We start from the raw sequence: 16,746 nt of genomic DNA on the forward strand, positions 1-16,746 counted from the left end.
TTCAGTTCCTACCTACTTTATCAAATTCTATCATCTCCTCTTTATTAGACTCTATAGCGTCCACTTTAATAAATCCTCCCCTCAGGGCTGTGTCTGTCCGAACTGTGTGCACCTTCATACCTGTTGGCTTTCCCCCAGCCCTAGTTTAGAAACTCTACTACAAGCTTTTTAATTTTACATGCCAGCAATCTCGTTCCATATTGGTTTAGGTGGAGCCAGTCCTTCCTGTATAGGCTCCCTCCTTTCCCAAAAAGTTCTCCGGTTTCTAAAACCTAAATCTCTCCTCCCGACACCATAGTCTCATTGAGACCCTGCTGTTTGACTATCAAACTGGCACTACACATAGAACTGGAAGCATTTCAGAAAATGCTATCATGGAGGACTTTTAAAAATTTGATATCTATCTTACCTACTGACCTAAATTCGGCCTCCAGGACCTCTCTCCTATCTTTCCCCTATGTCATGTACCACTTGTTCCTCCCCAGCACTGCATACAAGTCTATCTAGGTATCTCAAGAGGTCTGCAACCTTTGCACCCAGCAGGTAATTCTCCATGCAGTTCTCCCAGTCAACACAAATCCAACTGCTAAAGAAAAAAAAAAAAACTGAGATGTTACATTTACCTGGGGGTTGGGCAACAGGGATATATGGATCTCTGTACTTGTTCAAAATTACTTCAGCTCAGGACTGATTTGAAGCATAAGGCAATGTTGTTACACCAGAGCCGCATGTTGAATGCACTCTTTTTGTTTTAAGACATACATCGCCACCGCTTTTTGCCAGCAGGTTGTACTTACTTGGCACAGCGAACCCAGTTTATGTGCTGGCTCAAGGAAAAGAGAAATTTCTGTCTGTGAACTGTCCATACTTTGACTGTTTTGTCATCAGAAGCTGTAACCAAGGATTGTCCATCACTGGAGAACTGAACGCTTCTTACAGTTGCCGTATGAGCCTTGAACACAGTAGATTCTCCTTTGCTGGGTAGAAAAATGAGTGAGTTATTTTTAAATTGCATAAGAGGCTAAGACACTATGTTCTAAACAGCCTGAAGCTTGTGTACAGTAAACAGAGTGTTTCTAACCACTATTTCTATAGGCACCATATACATTTATGTTAGGAGGAAATTGTTGACCTATCCTGAGCAGACAAGTGTTTAGGAACTATACAAAACATAGCACGAAAAGAAACTGCTCTGATTGATTTTAGTTACTGGAGCCCATCCTAACTTGAGACAATTTACATTTTTGTTGTCTATACAGAGGTAAGGACAAGGACACGTTTTAAAATTAGTGTAAATCAAATACTCTGCTAAAAAGACTTTACATCAGTGATGCGCAATCAGAATACAAAGACAAGAACAATAGTGGCTGAAATTCTGGGCTGACATCAGGTCTTAACTGTCACTGCAATGAAGAAAAAGAAGGGTATAAAGGAGCATTTCAATTATTGTCAGATACACTTCCATTTGGTAGCAATGGTTTGTCTAATATTTATCACAAAATAATATTACAGCAAATACTTTTCCTACACAGCATCTTCTGAGAAATATACAATAGTTACTTTTAATCAGAAATACGAGAAGCGTGACAAAATGAGACCAATTTAAAAACACAAACAAGCTACAGAATTTAATATTAAGTATCATTAGTTCTTCCTTTTGCCAACATTTTCAAAGTAGTGCAGAAGGTATTTTTCTGGCAAACAAATACAAGACTGCAGTACAAAATTTTGAGAATGTCAAGATTCAATAGGTGGATGGCAGACTATCAGCCCTAAACCACACCCTAGGGTAGGGTGAGCTAGCAATACCACAATGCTGAATGATCGACGAGCTCAAGCCAAGAGCTGAATGAGAGAAGTAGTGGGGTTTTCTCATTAAAGCTAATATTTAATGGACCAGCTCTCAACTGCTGTTATAGGAAACCAGGTTCTGTTACCAGATTCTTGAACCCTTGGATTCTAAGAGACATGGGGTGCTGCAGAAAGAATGCACTCTGGCCCTGGGAAGAGACAGATTTCTCTTATCTTTCAACAGCAAACCCCCATTTGACTGGCTCTAAAATAAATCCCATCCAGTCCTAATCTGCCAGAAGACTGGTGTCCTCAAAATCTTAAAGGTTGACAAGGGAAAGGGAATTCTGGGTTCTGGAAGCTATATAGAATATCCCCTAGTTTTAAAGAGAGTCTATTGGTAACTTTTTCCTGCCAACTCAAAAAGCTTCAATTGGCATTTAAATTAAATTATAGCAGTGTGAAGTGGCAAAATTTGTAAACATGGTCCAACAACAAATCTAAGGCCCCAATTTTATAATCTATTCCCTGCAGACAAACTCTGCACCCATATGCAGCCCCAGTTAATACAAAGAGGGCCCATTTGCTGAGAACAGTTTGCAGGGGCCCCAAGTATTTTACCAAGAGGTCCTTTCTCTATCTAATGCAGATCTCTGCTTCTTTAGAAGCACACACCCCCTTATCCACCAGGGAGCTGATTACAAGAGCTCACCGGTTCACTCCTGAGAACCTCACAGGGCATTCAGCATCCAGCCCCCCGTGGTGAGCCCACCCTTAATTCCCTGATCTTGCCATGCTTGCTTGATAAAAAGATACGGTCTCCAGACATGGTCACAATCACCATTGTAAACTCTCATTATAAGGGTAGAAAAAGTTTGTCATTGAGTTTAAATTCTTTTACTAGTTTATTTTCAAAACCCCTGGTTTCCAGGACAGGATAAGTGGGATCAAGGAAGATCTGAAGAGGAAGGGGGAGGAATGAATGAATCTCAAAATGGATAAAATCCATGTTTTCAGAGCAAGACATGCAAATGTTAGTTAGTTCAGAAGCTTTCAGTACCAAATTAGCTTCATTTTTTATGAAGTCAAGAATTTCTCACACAGTGCAACACTAACAGCAATGCTACTGACCTTCATATTTTGTTAAGTTACTCAAGACTACCCTTATTGCTTTTTAAATTCTGCCCTCAGTAAAGAGATTGCAGTGTGTTTATTTTAATACATTTAATCAAGCTGTGAATTTAACACACTAAAGAGGCATCTGACTTAATCTTGATATTTTCCTTGAGTATAGTTATAGAAGTTCAGTGACTGATAATACTAAACATATGCACACAAATCAACAATACTCAAAAGTTACCATATGAGCTGCCTCAAGACAGGCACAAGTAGAATAATTCCCTTCCCATTCTAGCTTACTTCTGAGATGGCAACCATGCATACAGCTTCAATCACTGAACTGATATCTTCAAGACACTGAGATATAATCCAGCACAATTCATTTAACTTCAGCCTTCCCAGATTATCCGGTCTTTCCACACAGTTTACACATTCACTTCCAAGAACTCCAATAAAGGAGGGTTTTTTGTTGAATTTGTTTTCAGGATTACATATATTAGCAGCCAGGCTCTGGACGCAGAAGAAGAAACTGTCACTCCCTTTTTTCTGTCTAGATGGATGAACGGTGAGGTTAAATTTTAATCAGATATAATTTATCTAGTGTCTTTAAATAATACACGTTTTTATATACAAGTGTGTCATATTTCTTCCAGGAAAGTTCTATTAAACAGAAGTGAACTATAACTGAAATTGCAATTTGCACATTTTCATACTGCTTCAATGCAAGTGTAGCTTAACTTTATCCAATTTCACTGTAAAATGGATCTATTGTACAGTCATGCTGTCATTATGAAGGTACAATGACAACTCCATATTAAAGGACAAATTGAGATTTCCATTACAAATCACACTATTATTCGTAAACAACAAGTTTAATCCGTATCTTCCCTAAATGTATTACTTACTCTGAGTACAGAACAAAAATGTAAAGAATTTACAAGAGAGCCTATTAGCTCATGAATGAGTTTTTTTAAAATGGGTCTTTAGACTTGCCCCTCCTTCCCTTCCCAAGTCTCATCTTTTTTTGTTTTTATCCCTCTAGCAAATAGAGTCTGGATTTTTTAAATCTGACTCACTTCTAGATTATAGCAAGAACTAGGGCACAGGCTAATTTAGGCTTACTGTGTTAAACAAAAATTAATACAATTACTCAGCCATAAAACATTCCAACAAAAACAGAAATGATTAATTTTAGAATGTCTTCCCTGCTTCCTACGCTGCTGTGTTTAGTTTCAATTGCTAAAGAATACAAACCCAACACCAGTAAGAGAGACCCACCACAAGTCTGCTTCCCACTCAGGGCCCAGACTCACTATTTCTTTATAAGCGGCAAAGAGTCCTGTGGCACCTTATAGACTAACAGACGTATTGGAGCATAAGCTTTCGGGGGTGAATACCCACTTCATCGGATGCAAGTAGTGGAAATTTCCAGAGGCAGCTATAAATATGCAAGCAAGAATCAGGCTAGGGATAACTAGGTTAGTTCAATAAGGGAGGATGAGGCCCTCATCTAGCAGTTCAGGTGTGAACACCAAGGGAGGAGAAACTGCTTTTGTAGCTGGCTAGCCATTCACAGTCTTTGTTTAATCCTGAGCTGATGGTGTCAAATTTGCAAATGAACTGAAGCTCAGCACTTTCTCTTTGAAGTCTGATCCTGAAGTGTTTTAAAAGGTAGCCATCCTGCAGCAAAATCTGCTAGTGTGTGTCCAGGGAGGCTGAAGTGTTCTACAGATTTTTGAATATTGCCATTCCTAATATCTGATGTGTGTCCATTTATCCTTTTACATAGGGACTGTCCAGTTTGGCCAATGTACATACCAGAGGGGCATTTCTGGCACATGATGGCATATATCACATTGGTGGATGTGCAGGTGAATGAACCTGTGATGATGTGGCTGATCTGGTTAGGTCCTGTGATTGTGTCGCTGGTGTAGATATGTGGGAAGAGTTGGTATCGAGGTTTGTTGCAGAATTGGTTCCTGAGTTAGAGAGTTACTATGGTGCGGTGTGTAGCTGCTGGTGAGAATATGCTTCAGGTTGGCGGGTTGTCTGTGGGCGAGTACTGGCCTGCCTCCCAAGGCCTGTGAAAGTGAGGGATCGTTGTCCAGGATGGGTAGTAGATCACTGATGACGCACTGGAGAGGTTTTAGCTGAGGATTGTACGTGGCCAGTGGAGTTCTGTTGGTTTCTTTCTTGGGCTTGTCTTGCAGCAGGAGGCTTCTGGGTACACGTCTGGCTCTGTTTCCTTATTTCCACCGTGCGGGTATCATAGTTTTGAGAATGCTTGGTGAAAACCCAGCGACTCTTTGCCGCTTTTACAGATCCAGACTAACACGGCTACCCCTCTGATATTTCTTTATAGTCTTTAATAGTAGTACTTCCCAGAAAGCCACCCTTCCCCATCTCTCTGGGCTTCAATCCTCATGCTGGCTACCACATGAAGGGGAAGGTCACTTCCCCAGTTTAATGCAAAAGTCTGGCAAGAGGAGAGAGACACTCTCAGCTCCATACAGAGGTCCAACAGATGTTACTTGCAGAAAAAGTAAAGTTGCAGACAGAAGTGTGATACGAGTCCATATTGCACGCAGGCCGTTGCCATTTATGGTGTATTTCCGTTGGGTGCGTAGTAGATGGGCCTGCTCTAGGCTAACTAACATACTTCAATCATTTTAAAACAGCAGCACAGAGAGACTGGATGGTTTGGGAATGGCAAAAATAATGGTTCGCAGCTGCCAGACAAGGATCTCAAAGCACATTACAAACATCAAATTAAGTCTTCCAATCTCCCAATTAGATAGGGCACCATCACAATTTTAGAAATGATGAAAACTGAGACACAGAAAGGGCAAGGTCCCATGCAAGTCCATGACAGCGTCAAAAATTCAGGTCTCCTGACTTCCAGGCCTGTGCTTTAGCCATATACCATCATTATGCTATTAATGGGACAGGGAGTTATTAACCTTTAGGTCAACAATTAAAATTTAAAACCAGATGTCATGAAAAGTCACCCTGTGTTTGGTGGACTACAATAAGCAAGTCAGAAATCCAACTCCTAGAACAGATGTGTACATCACAAAAACTGAGCACTGTATTTGTTACTGCCAGAGCAAAGCTAAAGGACTAATGAGCGACGGAACATGAACTGGGACAGACACCAGTAGGTAACTATTTAAGTACAGTAGTAGAGCTGTGTCAGGAAGTTTACATTGATACGGTCTATGCTATACCTCTTCTGTAGACAAAGGGTTTCAGTCTCTAGGGCTAAAAAGCTGGCATATTCTTGAGGATTAAATTCACTTTATAGAAGAGTCCTATGCAGAATGGCTGTTGCATCACCTAATATTTTTTTCCTTTAGCAAATAACAGATTCCCAAACCCCACAGTGGAGATCTCACACTACAACTTAATATAAAAGAGTTAGGAAGCAGGATATACTTACACATTTGGAACCCATAAACGGACAGTTTTGTCTTTGGAGCCCGAGGCCACCAGATGGCCAGAAGGCGAAAACTGAACACACATCACTGCATCTTTGTGACCCACAAAGCGATAGGCTCTCATTTGGGGTCTCATACTCCAGATCATCAAGCACGAATCCATAGAGCCACTTGCTAAATTTAGAGGGGAAAAAAAAAGTCTCATTTAATATTTTCTCTGAGTACACTGGAACAATCACACACACTGAAGGGATCAGCACAGATTTCAGCCCTTTCAAACAATGGTTCTCTCCATTGAATTAAGACCTTTGTTAACCCTGGGGCACCCACTACATATTCTGTATTTCATTAGCAATTCAAACCAACCATTCAGAATCATCATTTATTAATTGAAAGCAGGCATGGCAACCCAAGCTAAGAGTTAGTTCATGTAATTCTGTTATTGCAGTAGACAATATAAAAACAAAACAAAAAAAAAGTACAAACATTGTAAGAGATATTCCAATAAAAGGCAATACACACATGTGCCAAGGCTCTAAGATTTGAGACTCAGTCTCTCTTCATCAAAAGATTTTTTCTGTTGGAGAGCAAACAGCAGTCACGACTTTGCTTGGTTAATTATCCAAACGTAGATACACAAAGCAGACAAGTCCAGCAAGTGAGCAACATAAAGAAAAAACACTTGTGACAGTGCTTTGTGCCCCAGGACACTGGTTTTTCTATGGTTACACAGTTACCTACATATCCTTCTGAGGCACTGCTTCAGATGAGAGTTCCCAGCCTTCTCTATGCCACTGACGCTGATGAAAGTGGAGCTACCCAGTTTCACCTACAGCCTGCCACGTTTTATATGTCCGTAGCGCAGTGGACACTTACTGTGATGTATAATGGCACAGATTCAATGGCAATTTACAGAAAAATATAGACAGCAAACCTCTAAAATGGTGACAATTAAAATACCTCTTCAAATTAATCCTACATTTAAACTATAGAAACTTTGTGGGGAAGGGATTGATTTTTTGGTGGTGGTTTTCATAGCAAAAAAAACAGACAACTATGTGGTATAAAAATCTTAACCTGCCAACAGATAAAAGCATCATCTTTATCTCCCTGTCAGAGCACAAAGTGGGACATATCTCCTGTGAACGTAAAACATGCCTAGAAAAAAATAGATTAGTTTTTGATACTAGATTTAGATGCTACAGTATCATAATCACAAGAAGATTTTAGTTCGTTTCAGTTGTGGCAAAATACCAAATAGCTTTTGCTGGAAACATCCTTTTATTTCACAGTCATTTCAATACAAAAAAGAATAGCTCTCTCCTTTCTTGGAAAGGCTTCAGGATTAACAAACCCATTTCAGACAGGATGTTCCATTATTCATGTTCATTTAAAGGAACAAATTCATACATTTCCATTCAGTGGCTTTTTGCCAGCAATACCTTTCCCTACAAACATTAAGATTAAAATAAAGAAGGCAGCTAAAAATATGTGGCTTGAGGACAGGGCTCAGCCTCTATAGAGATAGTAATTCTATTCCTAAGTATGCTACTGATTCAATGTATGATGAAGTCACGTAACTGCAGAACCATAATTTCCATATCTATGAAATGGGGAAAATAGCACTTAGCCATCTCTGTAAAGCACTTTGAGATATAAGCAGTATTTTGCAGTTTATTATTGGCAAGTCATTAACAGCATTGGGTAGGGTAAACAACCCAGTAAAATGGCATCAAATGAAAGCTCACTTCTTCAGCTTAAAAAATATGAAGAATCGAATATAAAGAACGGAAAGTGTACAGGCTGCTTGAATATAGAGTAGCTGACTCAATATACCTCACTCAAATATTTTGAGTCTTCCTGCCTGCATTTTCATTCATAGAAGTGCTGTACCCACAGCACTTGCTATGTAGGACTGTAGCACTGCTCTTGAACTGCAGCTGCTGGCCTGAACCTAAAAAGAAGAAAGAGCAAGGGAAGGGAGACAGGAAACAAAAAAAGAATAAAGGAGCCACTGAGAAATAAAAGGGAAACATGATAGGAGGATGATAATCTAAGAGAATATGCTTAATTTTAATAATCCTTTGCTCTGAAAATTAGGGACTATGTGGGTTATTAGGATCCTGATAAGGGAAACTGAAATAGGCCTTCTGATAGCCTATTGGACTACTGAATTTCAAGGTGCTTAGCCCTGCTGTATCTGTGTGTGTGTCTACTGGGCACCTTTGCCATACCATTTCTTTGTTCACCACCTCCGCAACAGACATAGCAATTCTCTCCTGCACTAAAAAGCACAGTGGGCCTCAACGTATGTAGTAGGCCAGTTGACATCAGTCAATTTCTATTTAGTTCTCAGGAAAGACAACTGGATCATAGAATATCAGGATTGGAAGGGACTTCAGGAGATCATCTAGTCCAACCCCCTGCTCAAAGCAGCGCCAATCCCCAATTTCTGCCCCAGATCCCCTAAATGGCCCCCCTCAAACACTGAACTCACAACCCACGGTTTAGCAGCCCAATGCTCAAACCACTGAGCTATCCCTCCTCCCAGTGCATCATAATAATGGGCTGTGGATTGAAAACAAGCCTTGGTTTAAGTCACACCAAGCAAAAGTGAAGTTTTTACCATAAAGTAGTTTCAGAGTAAAATGAGGCACACAAATATGCGAGAGACAGTGTAACACTCAATGCTCCTTGCAACTTTGTCAGGATAAACATACATGTGCACACACACTTAAAAATGCCATTTCTAGAAGTTAAGCAAAAATGTGGGCCTTTCAGCCTTGAAAATAACTCTTCAGTGATCTACAAGTGATTATTTCTGAGCCTGTTTTGTAGCTCAGCTGCTCTCTTAACTACACTGAAGAAAGAAGAGACTTGTCAGGTGACTGTCAGAGCATAAAAAGATAATTTACCCAATTGCTTCTTATTGAGACTGAAATCCACACTAGTGATGGCATCTCGATGGCCTTTAAAGTGTTTCTCCAGAGATGGATCCTCCTGAAAGACAATAAAATTGAAAGAATGTAGGCTAATGTTAATAGTGACCTTTCCACACACCAAAAAAAAAAAAAAAAAAAAAAAATTTACATATTTTTATGACAAGGCTTGGCAATTTCTCCACCCCAAAATATTCAAGGCCAGATTTCCAAAAGAATAGTAGCCCAGCATTGGGTGATAAAAAAAAAAAGCGGTATATGTGCGACTAGCTGTATAATTATGCATATCATTACAAAAACAATACATGCAGCTATTCACAAAAAGAAAAGGAGTACTCGTGGCACCTTAGAGACTAACAAATTTATTTGAGCATAAGCTTTCGTGAGCTGTAGCTCACTTCATCCGATGCATGTAGCTGTAGCTCACGAAAGCTTATGCTCTAATAAATTTGTTAGTCTCTAAGGTGCCACAAGTCCTCCTTTTCTTTTTGCCAATACAGACTAACACGGCTGCTACTCTGAAACCTGTCGTCATGCAGCTATTCAGTTGCACATGGGGGGGGAGGGGGGGAGACACACACACACACACACACACAGAGGAGAAGTAAACCAGAAAGACCAGAAACAGCAGCAGGGTGGTTAAAACATCACCCTCGCACATCACTTGTTCGCTTCGTGGAGATTTGTGAGGCACCAGACATTGGCGGCCAACTACCAAAGGGTCTTGTTTTTAGCCCACTGGGCTACAACGCGGCAAGCCTAGTTGCAAAAGGCACCTTCAGCAAGCGGGGATGGTTTCCACCAGCAATCACAAAAGAGCGGCGTTTTTAAAACGCCGGCAGGGAAACCCGCGGGGACCCAGTTACGGCAAGGCCTCCTCGCTCGGGCGGGCAAGGGGCAGCGCTCCTCTCCAAACCGACTGGGGGGCTGCACCGGGCCCAGGCCACAGAGCAAAACTCACAGGCCCCGCCCCGCCCCGCCCAGGCCAGGCCCCAGTGTCGCGCGGCCAGGCCCCCGGCAAAGCGGCCGGCGGGGAGGGGCGGAAAGCGGGCGGGGCAGGCCGGCTCCGCGGCTGCCGAGGAGCGTTGGAAATATTGACCGGGTTCCAACAAGCCTCCCTTAGCCCCCGGCCCCTACCAGGGCGGCGGCGGCCATGGCGGGCGGCGGGAGCTGCCGGGCCCTGTCGCTCTGGCCGCAGAGCCGGTTCAGTTTCCGCGCCTCTCCGGCCGCCCTAGTAACGGCGTCAGGCCCTTAAAGGGGAGGCCGGGCCGGGCTTCGCCTCCGACAGGAAAAGAGGCCCGGGGCTCGCTCGGCGTCATGCCGGGGCGGAGCCATGGGACGGGGGCCAGCGGCGCGCGCGCCCGCTGGGCCCGGCTCTGTGCGCGCGCACACTCGTTCCTACACACTCAGGTCCTTCTGCTGTGCACGCTTCTGCTCTCTCACACACATACTGCTCACCTGGCTCCACTCCGTCACACACACACGCGCTTCACAGGTGCACACGTGCAATTCACACGTGACTCCGGAGGGCATTCTGGGCCAAAAAACATAAAAAATTCTGCACCAACAAATGAAAAATGCTATGCACAATCCTTTAAAATTCTGCAAGTTTTATTTGTCAATAAATAAATGCAGAGGCTCCTGCAGGGCAGTGGGCAGCACAGGCCACTGGCTGCTGGAAGGTGGGAGCTCACCCTGCAGCATCCCCACCCTGGGTACATGGACTCACAGGTGAGGCTGCACCCAACCCTGACACAGCATAGGGCCTGGGCCGGCCCATCTGTGCCAGGCGCACCAGGCGTGGGGCAGGCAGGCTCAACCAGGCAGGATCCAAATGTGGAGGGGCTCAGTGTGGGGGGATCCAGGTGTGGGGTGAGAGGATCCTAGGGTGACCAGATGAAACGGACAAAATATCCAGAGACGGGGGGGGGGGGGGAAGCAAAAAAAAAAAAGCAGCTGGAGCGGCCAAAGCCGCAATATCGGGACAAATGGCGTCCTGACCATGCATCGGTTGGGACACGGGACAAAGAACTAAAAATCAGGACAGTGCCGATTTTATCGGGACGTCTGGTCACCCTAGAGGATTCTGTGTGGGATAAACTGGGTTCAGGCAGCTCGGGGGGGGGGGGGCGTGAGCTAGTAGGGTTGCCAACTTTCGAATTGCACAAAACCAAACACTCTAGTCCCGCCCCTTCCCTTAGGCCCTTCCCCCCCATTCACTACATTTCCCCTCTCTCAGTGGCTCACTCTCCCCCACCCTCAGTCACTTTCACTGTGCTGGGGCAGGGGGGTTGGGGTCTAGGAGGGGGTGAGGGCTCTAACTGGGGGTGCGGGCTCAGGGGGGGATCAGAAATGAGGAGTTTAGGATGTGGGAGGGGACTCGGGGCTGGGGCAGGGGGTTAGGGGGCAGGAGGGGTGAGCGCTCTGTCTGGGGGTGCAGTTCCTGGGGTGGGGCTGGGGATGAGGGGCTTGGGGTGAAGCAGGGGATCCAGGCTGGGGGTGGGGCAGACAGGTTCAGGGTATGGGAGGGATCTCTGGGCTGGGGCAGGGGGTTAGGGTGCAGGGGGTGAGGGCTCCATCTGGAGGTGCAGGCTCTGGGGTGTGGCTGGGGATGAGGGGTTTGAGGTGCAGAAGGGGACTCTGGGTTGGCGGAGCTCAGGGCTGTGGCAGGGGGTTGGGGCTCAGGGTTGAGGCACAGGCTTACCTCCCGCGGCTCCTGGTCAGCGATGTAGCGGAGGAGCTAAGGCAGGCTTCCTGCCTATCCTGACTCCGTGGTGTGCCCCAGAAGTAGCCAGCAGGTCCAGCTCCTAGACGTAGGCACAGTAGGCAGCTCTGCACGCTGCTTTCGCCCGCAGGTACTGCCCCCCCAGCTCCCATTGGCCACATTTCCTGGCCAATGGGAGTGTGGAGCTGGTGCTCAGGGTAGGGCAGCATGCTGAGCCCCATGCCCCCCACGCCTAGGAGCCAGACCTACTGGCTGCTTCCAGGGCACAGTGCAGTGCCAGGACTGGTAGGGACTAGCCTGCCTTAGCCTCACAACATTGCCGACCAAACTTTTAACGGCACATGCACATTTGCACACACACATCACATTGCAGCTGATGCTTCCCTCTAACTGGGCCCACAATTGCCACTGCCTCCCACTTCCCTCTCCTGCATGCCATGCTATGAGCTGCCCCTTCCCTGGTCTAGCTCTGCAGCAGCTAGGGAGCTCTTAGCCCCTGTGTGGGGACCAAAAGCCTTCAGCCTCCCCAGCCTGCAAGAAATCACACATATGTATGATTCATCTCTAACCTGAAGGGACCACTTCTGGTAGCAGGAGGACAATTCACGTCTCATCTACATGAGCAATGTGTCCTACTTATAGCCACCAATGCAGCTGCAATAACAACATCTAGGTCTGATACAGCACTTTTCGGCTGTAGCTGTCAAAGCAAACCCCTAGTCTGGACAGATAAGCCCTACAACCTGGGATTTACACTGGTGCAGTTTACCCTGGTTTCGCTCAGGGCTACTGCATGGATGCAAATCATGAGTGGTTTTGCATGTGAGCGCTGGAGGTTTGCAGTGATGTGACTACACCAGTGGCTACTCACCGCTGGATGAAATCCCCAAGTAAAGCTAGCTGACAATTTGTTGGAAATTTTCAATTTTCCTGAAAATTTTTGATTTTCCATCTTAAAAAAAACAAAAAGATGGAGGCCCATTGCAGGCCAAGATGGCTCTTGCAAATTTCACTGTCTGCCAGCAAGAAGAAAGTGAAATTGACAAGAAGCCTCCTGGAAAACAGCTGCAAAGGCAACAAATTATTTTCTGAGAGAACCCAAATGGATTTTTTCTGAAATGTTGTCATTTTTGACATTTGCCCTGATTCAAGATGAACATTTTTTCAAAAACATGAATTTTTTTATGGGACGGTATTTCCATTTTCTGGACAGGTCAATCCCCAGTGTCAGAAAAGTCTTCAGATTCCAGCCCCTGAAGCCCTGGGGGTCTCTGCAGAGATTGCCTAGAGAAGGCTTCAATGGTGGTGATGGCTTTAGTGAGATTGACACTTTTAGTGAGATTGATCCCACCAGACAGCCCCCGCTCCCCCCCCCATAACACTCAATCACTAGTAATTTTAGCCAAAACCAATTCTCTAGGGATGAAAAGCTCTATACCTCATTGCCAGTCCAATGAGCTATCCAGATTGCCATTGTGTTTTGGAAATCAGCCAGTCCTGATTAGGACAGCCATCTATGTCATTTTGAGGGCAGAGATACAGATATACATTACTAGATGCTGCCACGCAGCTGAGCACAAAAAGCTCCCCAGATCATTAGCTTTGAAAAAAAATCTGCATCGCTTCAAGACCGGAGCTTCAGCCAGTACTTCATGGGTCCAAAGTGTGTGGTTCATGAAGCCAGTTCTGCAAGCACTTACTAAGCAGCAGAGATAGTGCTTACGACTGCAAGTAACTTTACTGATGTCAGCACCTACACGTAAGCATTTTTGCAGGGTCCATTCCCTATTATAGTTTAAAACTGTTCTATAAAGCAAGGAGCATGTCTGCCTCAATGTTCTGTTTACACTGATGGTGCTCCGTTATAATATTATTGTCATACTTCTTGAACATGGTAGGTTGCAGGTCAGGCTCTTGTACCAGATATGCACTGATTACAGGGCTTCCTTTGTAGAGAGATACATCAGATACTTCTGTGGGAACTCTGCACCACTGTGGGCATTCATAATTAATAAGTTTCAGAGTCGCAGCCGTGTTAGTCTGTATTCGCAAAAAGAAAAGGAGTACTTGTGGCACCTTAGAGACTAACAAATTTATTTGAGCATAAGCTTTTGTGAGCTACAGCTCACAAAGCTTATGCTCAAATAAATTTGTTAGTCTCTAAGGTGCCACAAGTACTCCTTTTCTTTTTATAATTAATAAGCTGTGCATATTTTTAGTTTTTTGCACAAAAAAAGCTTCTGCCAGAAAATTGCTGCAGTTCCACCTTTTGCCCACCAGATGGTGCTGTGATGATAGAACAGAGCAGCATCTCCTGGCCAGCTCAGGAAGAGAAAGAGCCTGCATTCTTCACAGCGCCTGTCAGGCCAGGTCAGGAGACAGGGGCTATGGGGAGACAGACAGCGTGGGGCTGCTGGTGGGGGGGAGGGGTCACAGACAGGGACTCATAAGGGCTAGTGAGGGAGGACAGACTGGGACAGGGGCTGAATGGGAGTGGAGGCACAGTGCCTCAGGTGGGTGCAAGGCCAGATAGGGAGGAGGTGCAGAGCCACTTAGGGACAGGGGGTGGCTGAGTGGGGACACGGTGAGGGGGTGTAGGGACACAAGGACAGAGGGTGCAAAGACACATGGAGGTGCAGGGACACACGGAGTCAAGGGCAGATGTTTCTGACTGAATGGGAGAGGCTAGAGGTCAGCAAGGGTCTGCATGGGGGAAGCTCCCTAACAATCCCTCCATGTCCCCCGCCAAAAACCTGTTCCATACTTTTCCTATACCTATACATACCTATACCCAACAACCCTCCACGTTCACACCTTGGCTCCTTCCCAGCAATCCTTCTCCTGACTCCCCCAAGCCTTTGCACCACTTCTGAAGGGTGTGGGAAATACAGTTCTGTATTGTAGTTTAAATGAATTATTGCTCAGAGTTCTGTATTAATATGCCTAGTAAGGAATCTATTTGTCAAAAAACATTTCCTGAATCTTTTTTTGTCTGTATTGTTACAGACATGCTTGATATTGTGAAATAAATGACCAAAATAATTGAAAACTGGTGTGATTATATTGTGTTATTTAGACAAATAAAATATTCAGAATTTGAAAATATTGTGCACATAACTTATTTTTTTGGCGCAGAATCCCCCCAGGAGTAATCAGAGATGGGTTCACCATAAGATCATTTAATGCACTGCCAGGAATGGCTATTGTCAGATTAAAGTATATTACACATGGCTCCGCCTACTAACTAAACAGTATAATACAGTTTCACATTCTATTACAAATATAACTATTTGAATGCATTGATGGCTTTAAATTCACCTGAGGATATTTGTTTTATTTTGAAACTCTCCAAACTGAAAGAAAATCCACCTTCAAACAACCAGTAAAAATATCCAAAATAACAAAGAATGATAAAAACCTAGTAAAAGAAATAAATATATATAACCAATACATAACATCAGTTGTTAAAGAGCCTGACATAGGCTGGTCCCTAACTAAATAAGGTTGCCCAGGTCTGGCAGAGGAAGGGGGCTTTATGTGCACAGGGTGGGCCCAGAGCAGGACAGGAAATGGTTTTCCCATCCCATAAGAGCTTTGAAATTTCAAAAAAATATCCCCATCTCGAGTAAGACAAAAAGTCAAAATCTTGATAATTTTCACTTGTCAATAATCTGATTTAAAAAAAATGGATCAAAGAAAACATTTTGTTCTGATCATTTCAAAACATTTTGTTTCAATTCTGACCTTTGTTTTAAAAAATAATTTTCTTAAGTCTGAATAAATTAAATTTTGAAAGAAAAAGTCATTTCAAACCAGAAAACTAAACTTTTCATTCAGAAAAATGTCAAAAGCTTCCATTTTGACAATTTCAAAAAACTTTCTCCAAAACATTTTCAAATCGGGAGAGTCAACAAAACAGACCTATTCCCTCTCAAACAGTTCTGGTTTGACCAATCAGCTTTTTCCAACGAACAGACATTTTGCTGGAAAATTCCCAAACCAGCTGTAGTGCCTATCCTGGGTCTAAAACAGTAACAAACTTTCTCTTACTGTGGCTTCTGTAGGTCACATCATCCTGGATCACAATCTTCTGGAAAACATACCTTCAGGCTGGCTCCAAGTCTACACCCTGATGGTGGGCCATGGAGCAGAGATTAGGCTTGCTAGTAGGATGTTCTCCCATACACTTTCTGATACCTCTTGGCAGCTCCTTTTCCCAGCCAACTTTCTGTCATATACTGCAAGGTGCCAGCACCCTCAACTCCCACTGAAGCCACTAGTAGTTCAGGGTGCTCAGCACCACCTGTGAGGAGTTCAGGACCTTGCAGCATCAGGCCTTTGCTGTGGCCAGACATTCTGAGAGTCTGAGTTATAGGCACGGAAGTGAGACTGACAGAAGGAAATGAATGGACCATCTGAGGTTCCTGTCATTGACAGAGCGGATGGGGCAGGAGGGCATGCAATAAAATTCTTGCTGGGCCAGAGTTTAAGGATGCCAACCCTCCAAATTTGTCCTAGAGTCTCCAGGAATTAAAGATTAATCTTTAATTAAAGCTTATGTTATGTGATGAAACCTCCAGGAATATATGCAACCATTGGTAACCCTACTAGAGCCTTGTAGAACCTTAGAGGAAAGAACAAGAAGTTTAAATAGATCCAGTTGGTGATGAGGAGTTAGAGAAGGGATTCAAACAGAGAACAGTTTGATGTGGAAGGAAGGTAATTTTAGGTGCTG

General features: G+C 44.1%; 1 protein-coding gene across 7 annotated transcripts in view; it reads right to left on the reverse strand.

The window, feature by feature from the left end:
- Positions 1 to 10,656, reverse strand: part of POC1A (POC1 centriolar protein A) — a 111,055-nt gene extending 100,399 nt beyond the window's left edge. For 2 of the 7 annotated variants that reach the window (XM_038411563.2, XM_038411568.2), the window contains exons 1-4: positions 10,424 to 10,656; positions 9,263 to 9,347; positions 6,350 to 6,521; positions 798 to 977 (exon numbers count right to left, since the gene is read on the reverse strand). In XM_038411563.2, the coding sequence (XP_038267491.1) occupies positions 798 to 977; positions 6,350 to 6,521; positions 9,263 to 9,347; positions 10,424 to 10,441 (455 nt within the window). In that variant the 5' untranslated portion in view covers positions 10,442 to 10,656. Of the gene's footprint in view, positions 1 to 797; positions 978 to 6,349; positions 6,522 to 6,869; positions 6,893 to 8,183; positions 8,302 to 9,262; positions 9,348 to 9,945; positions 10,213 to 10,423 lie in introns of those variants that run through there. The other 5 variants (XM_043518824.1, XM_043518825.1, XM_038411566.2 and 2 more) reach the window with 4 other exon arrangements.
- Positions 10,657 to 16,746: the final 6,090 nt, after the last annotated feature.

The sequence above is a fragment of the Dermochelys coriacea genome, chromosome 7 (genome assembly GCF_009764565.3).
Source record: "Dermochelys coriacea isolate rDerCor1 chromosome 7, rDerCor1.pri.v4, whole genome shotgun sequence".
Lineage (NCBI taxonomy): Eukaryota > Metazoa > Chordata > Testudines > Dermochelyidae > Dermochelys > Dermochelys coriacea.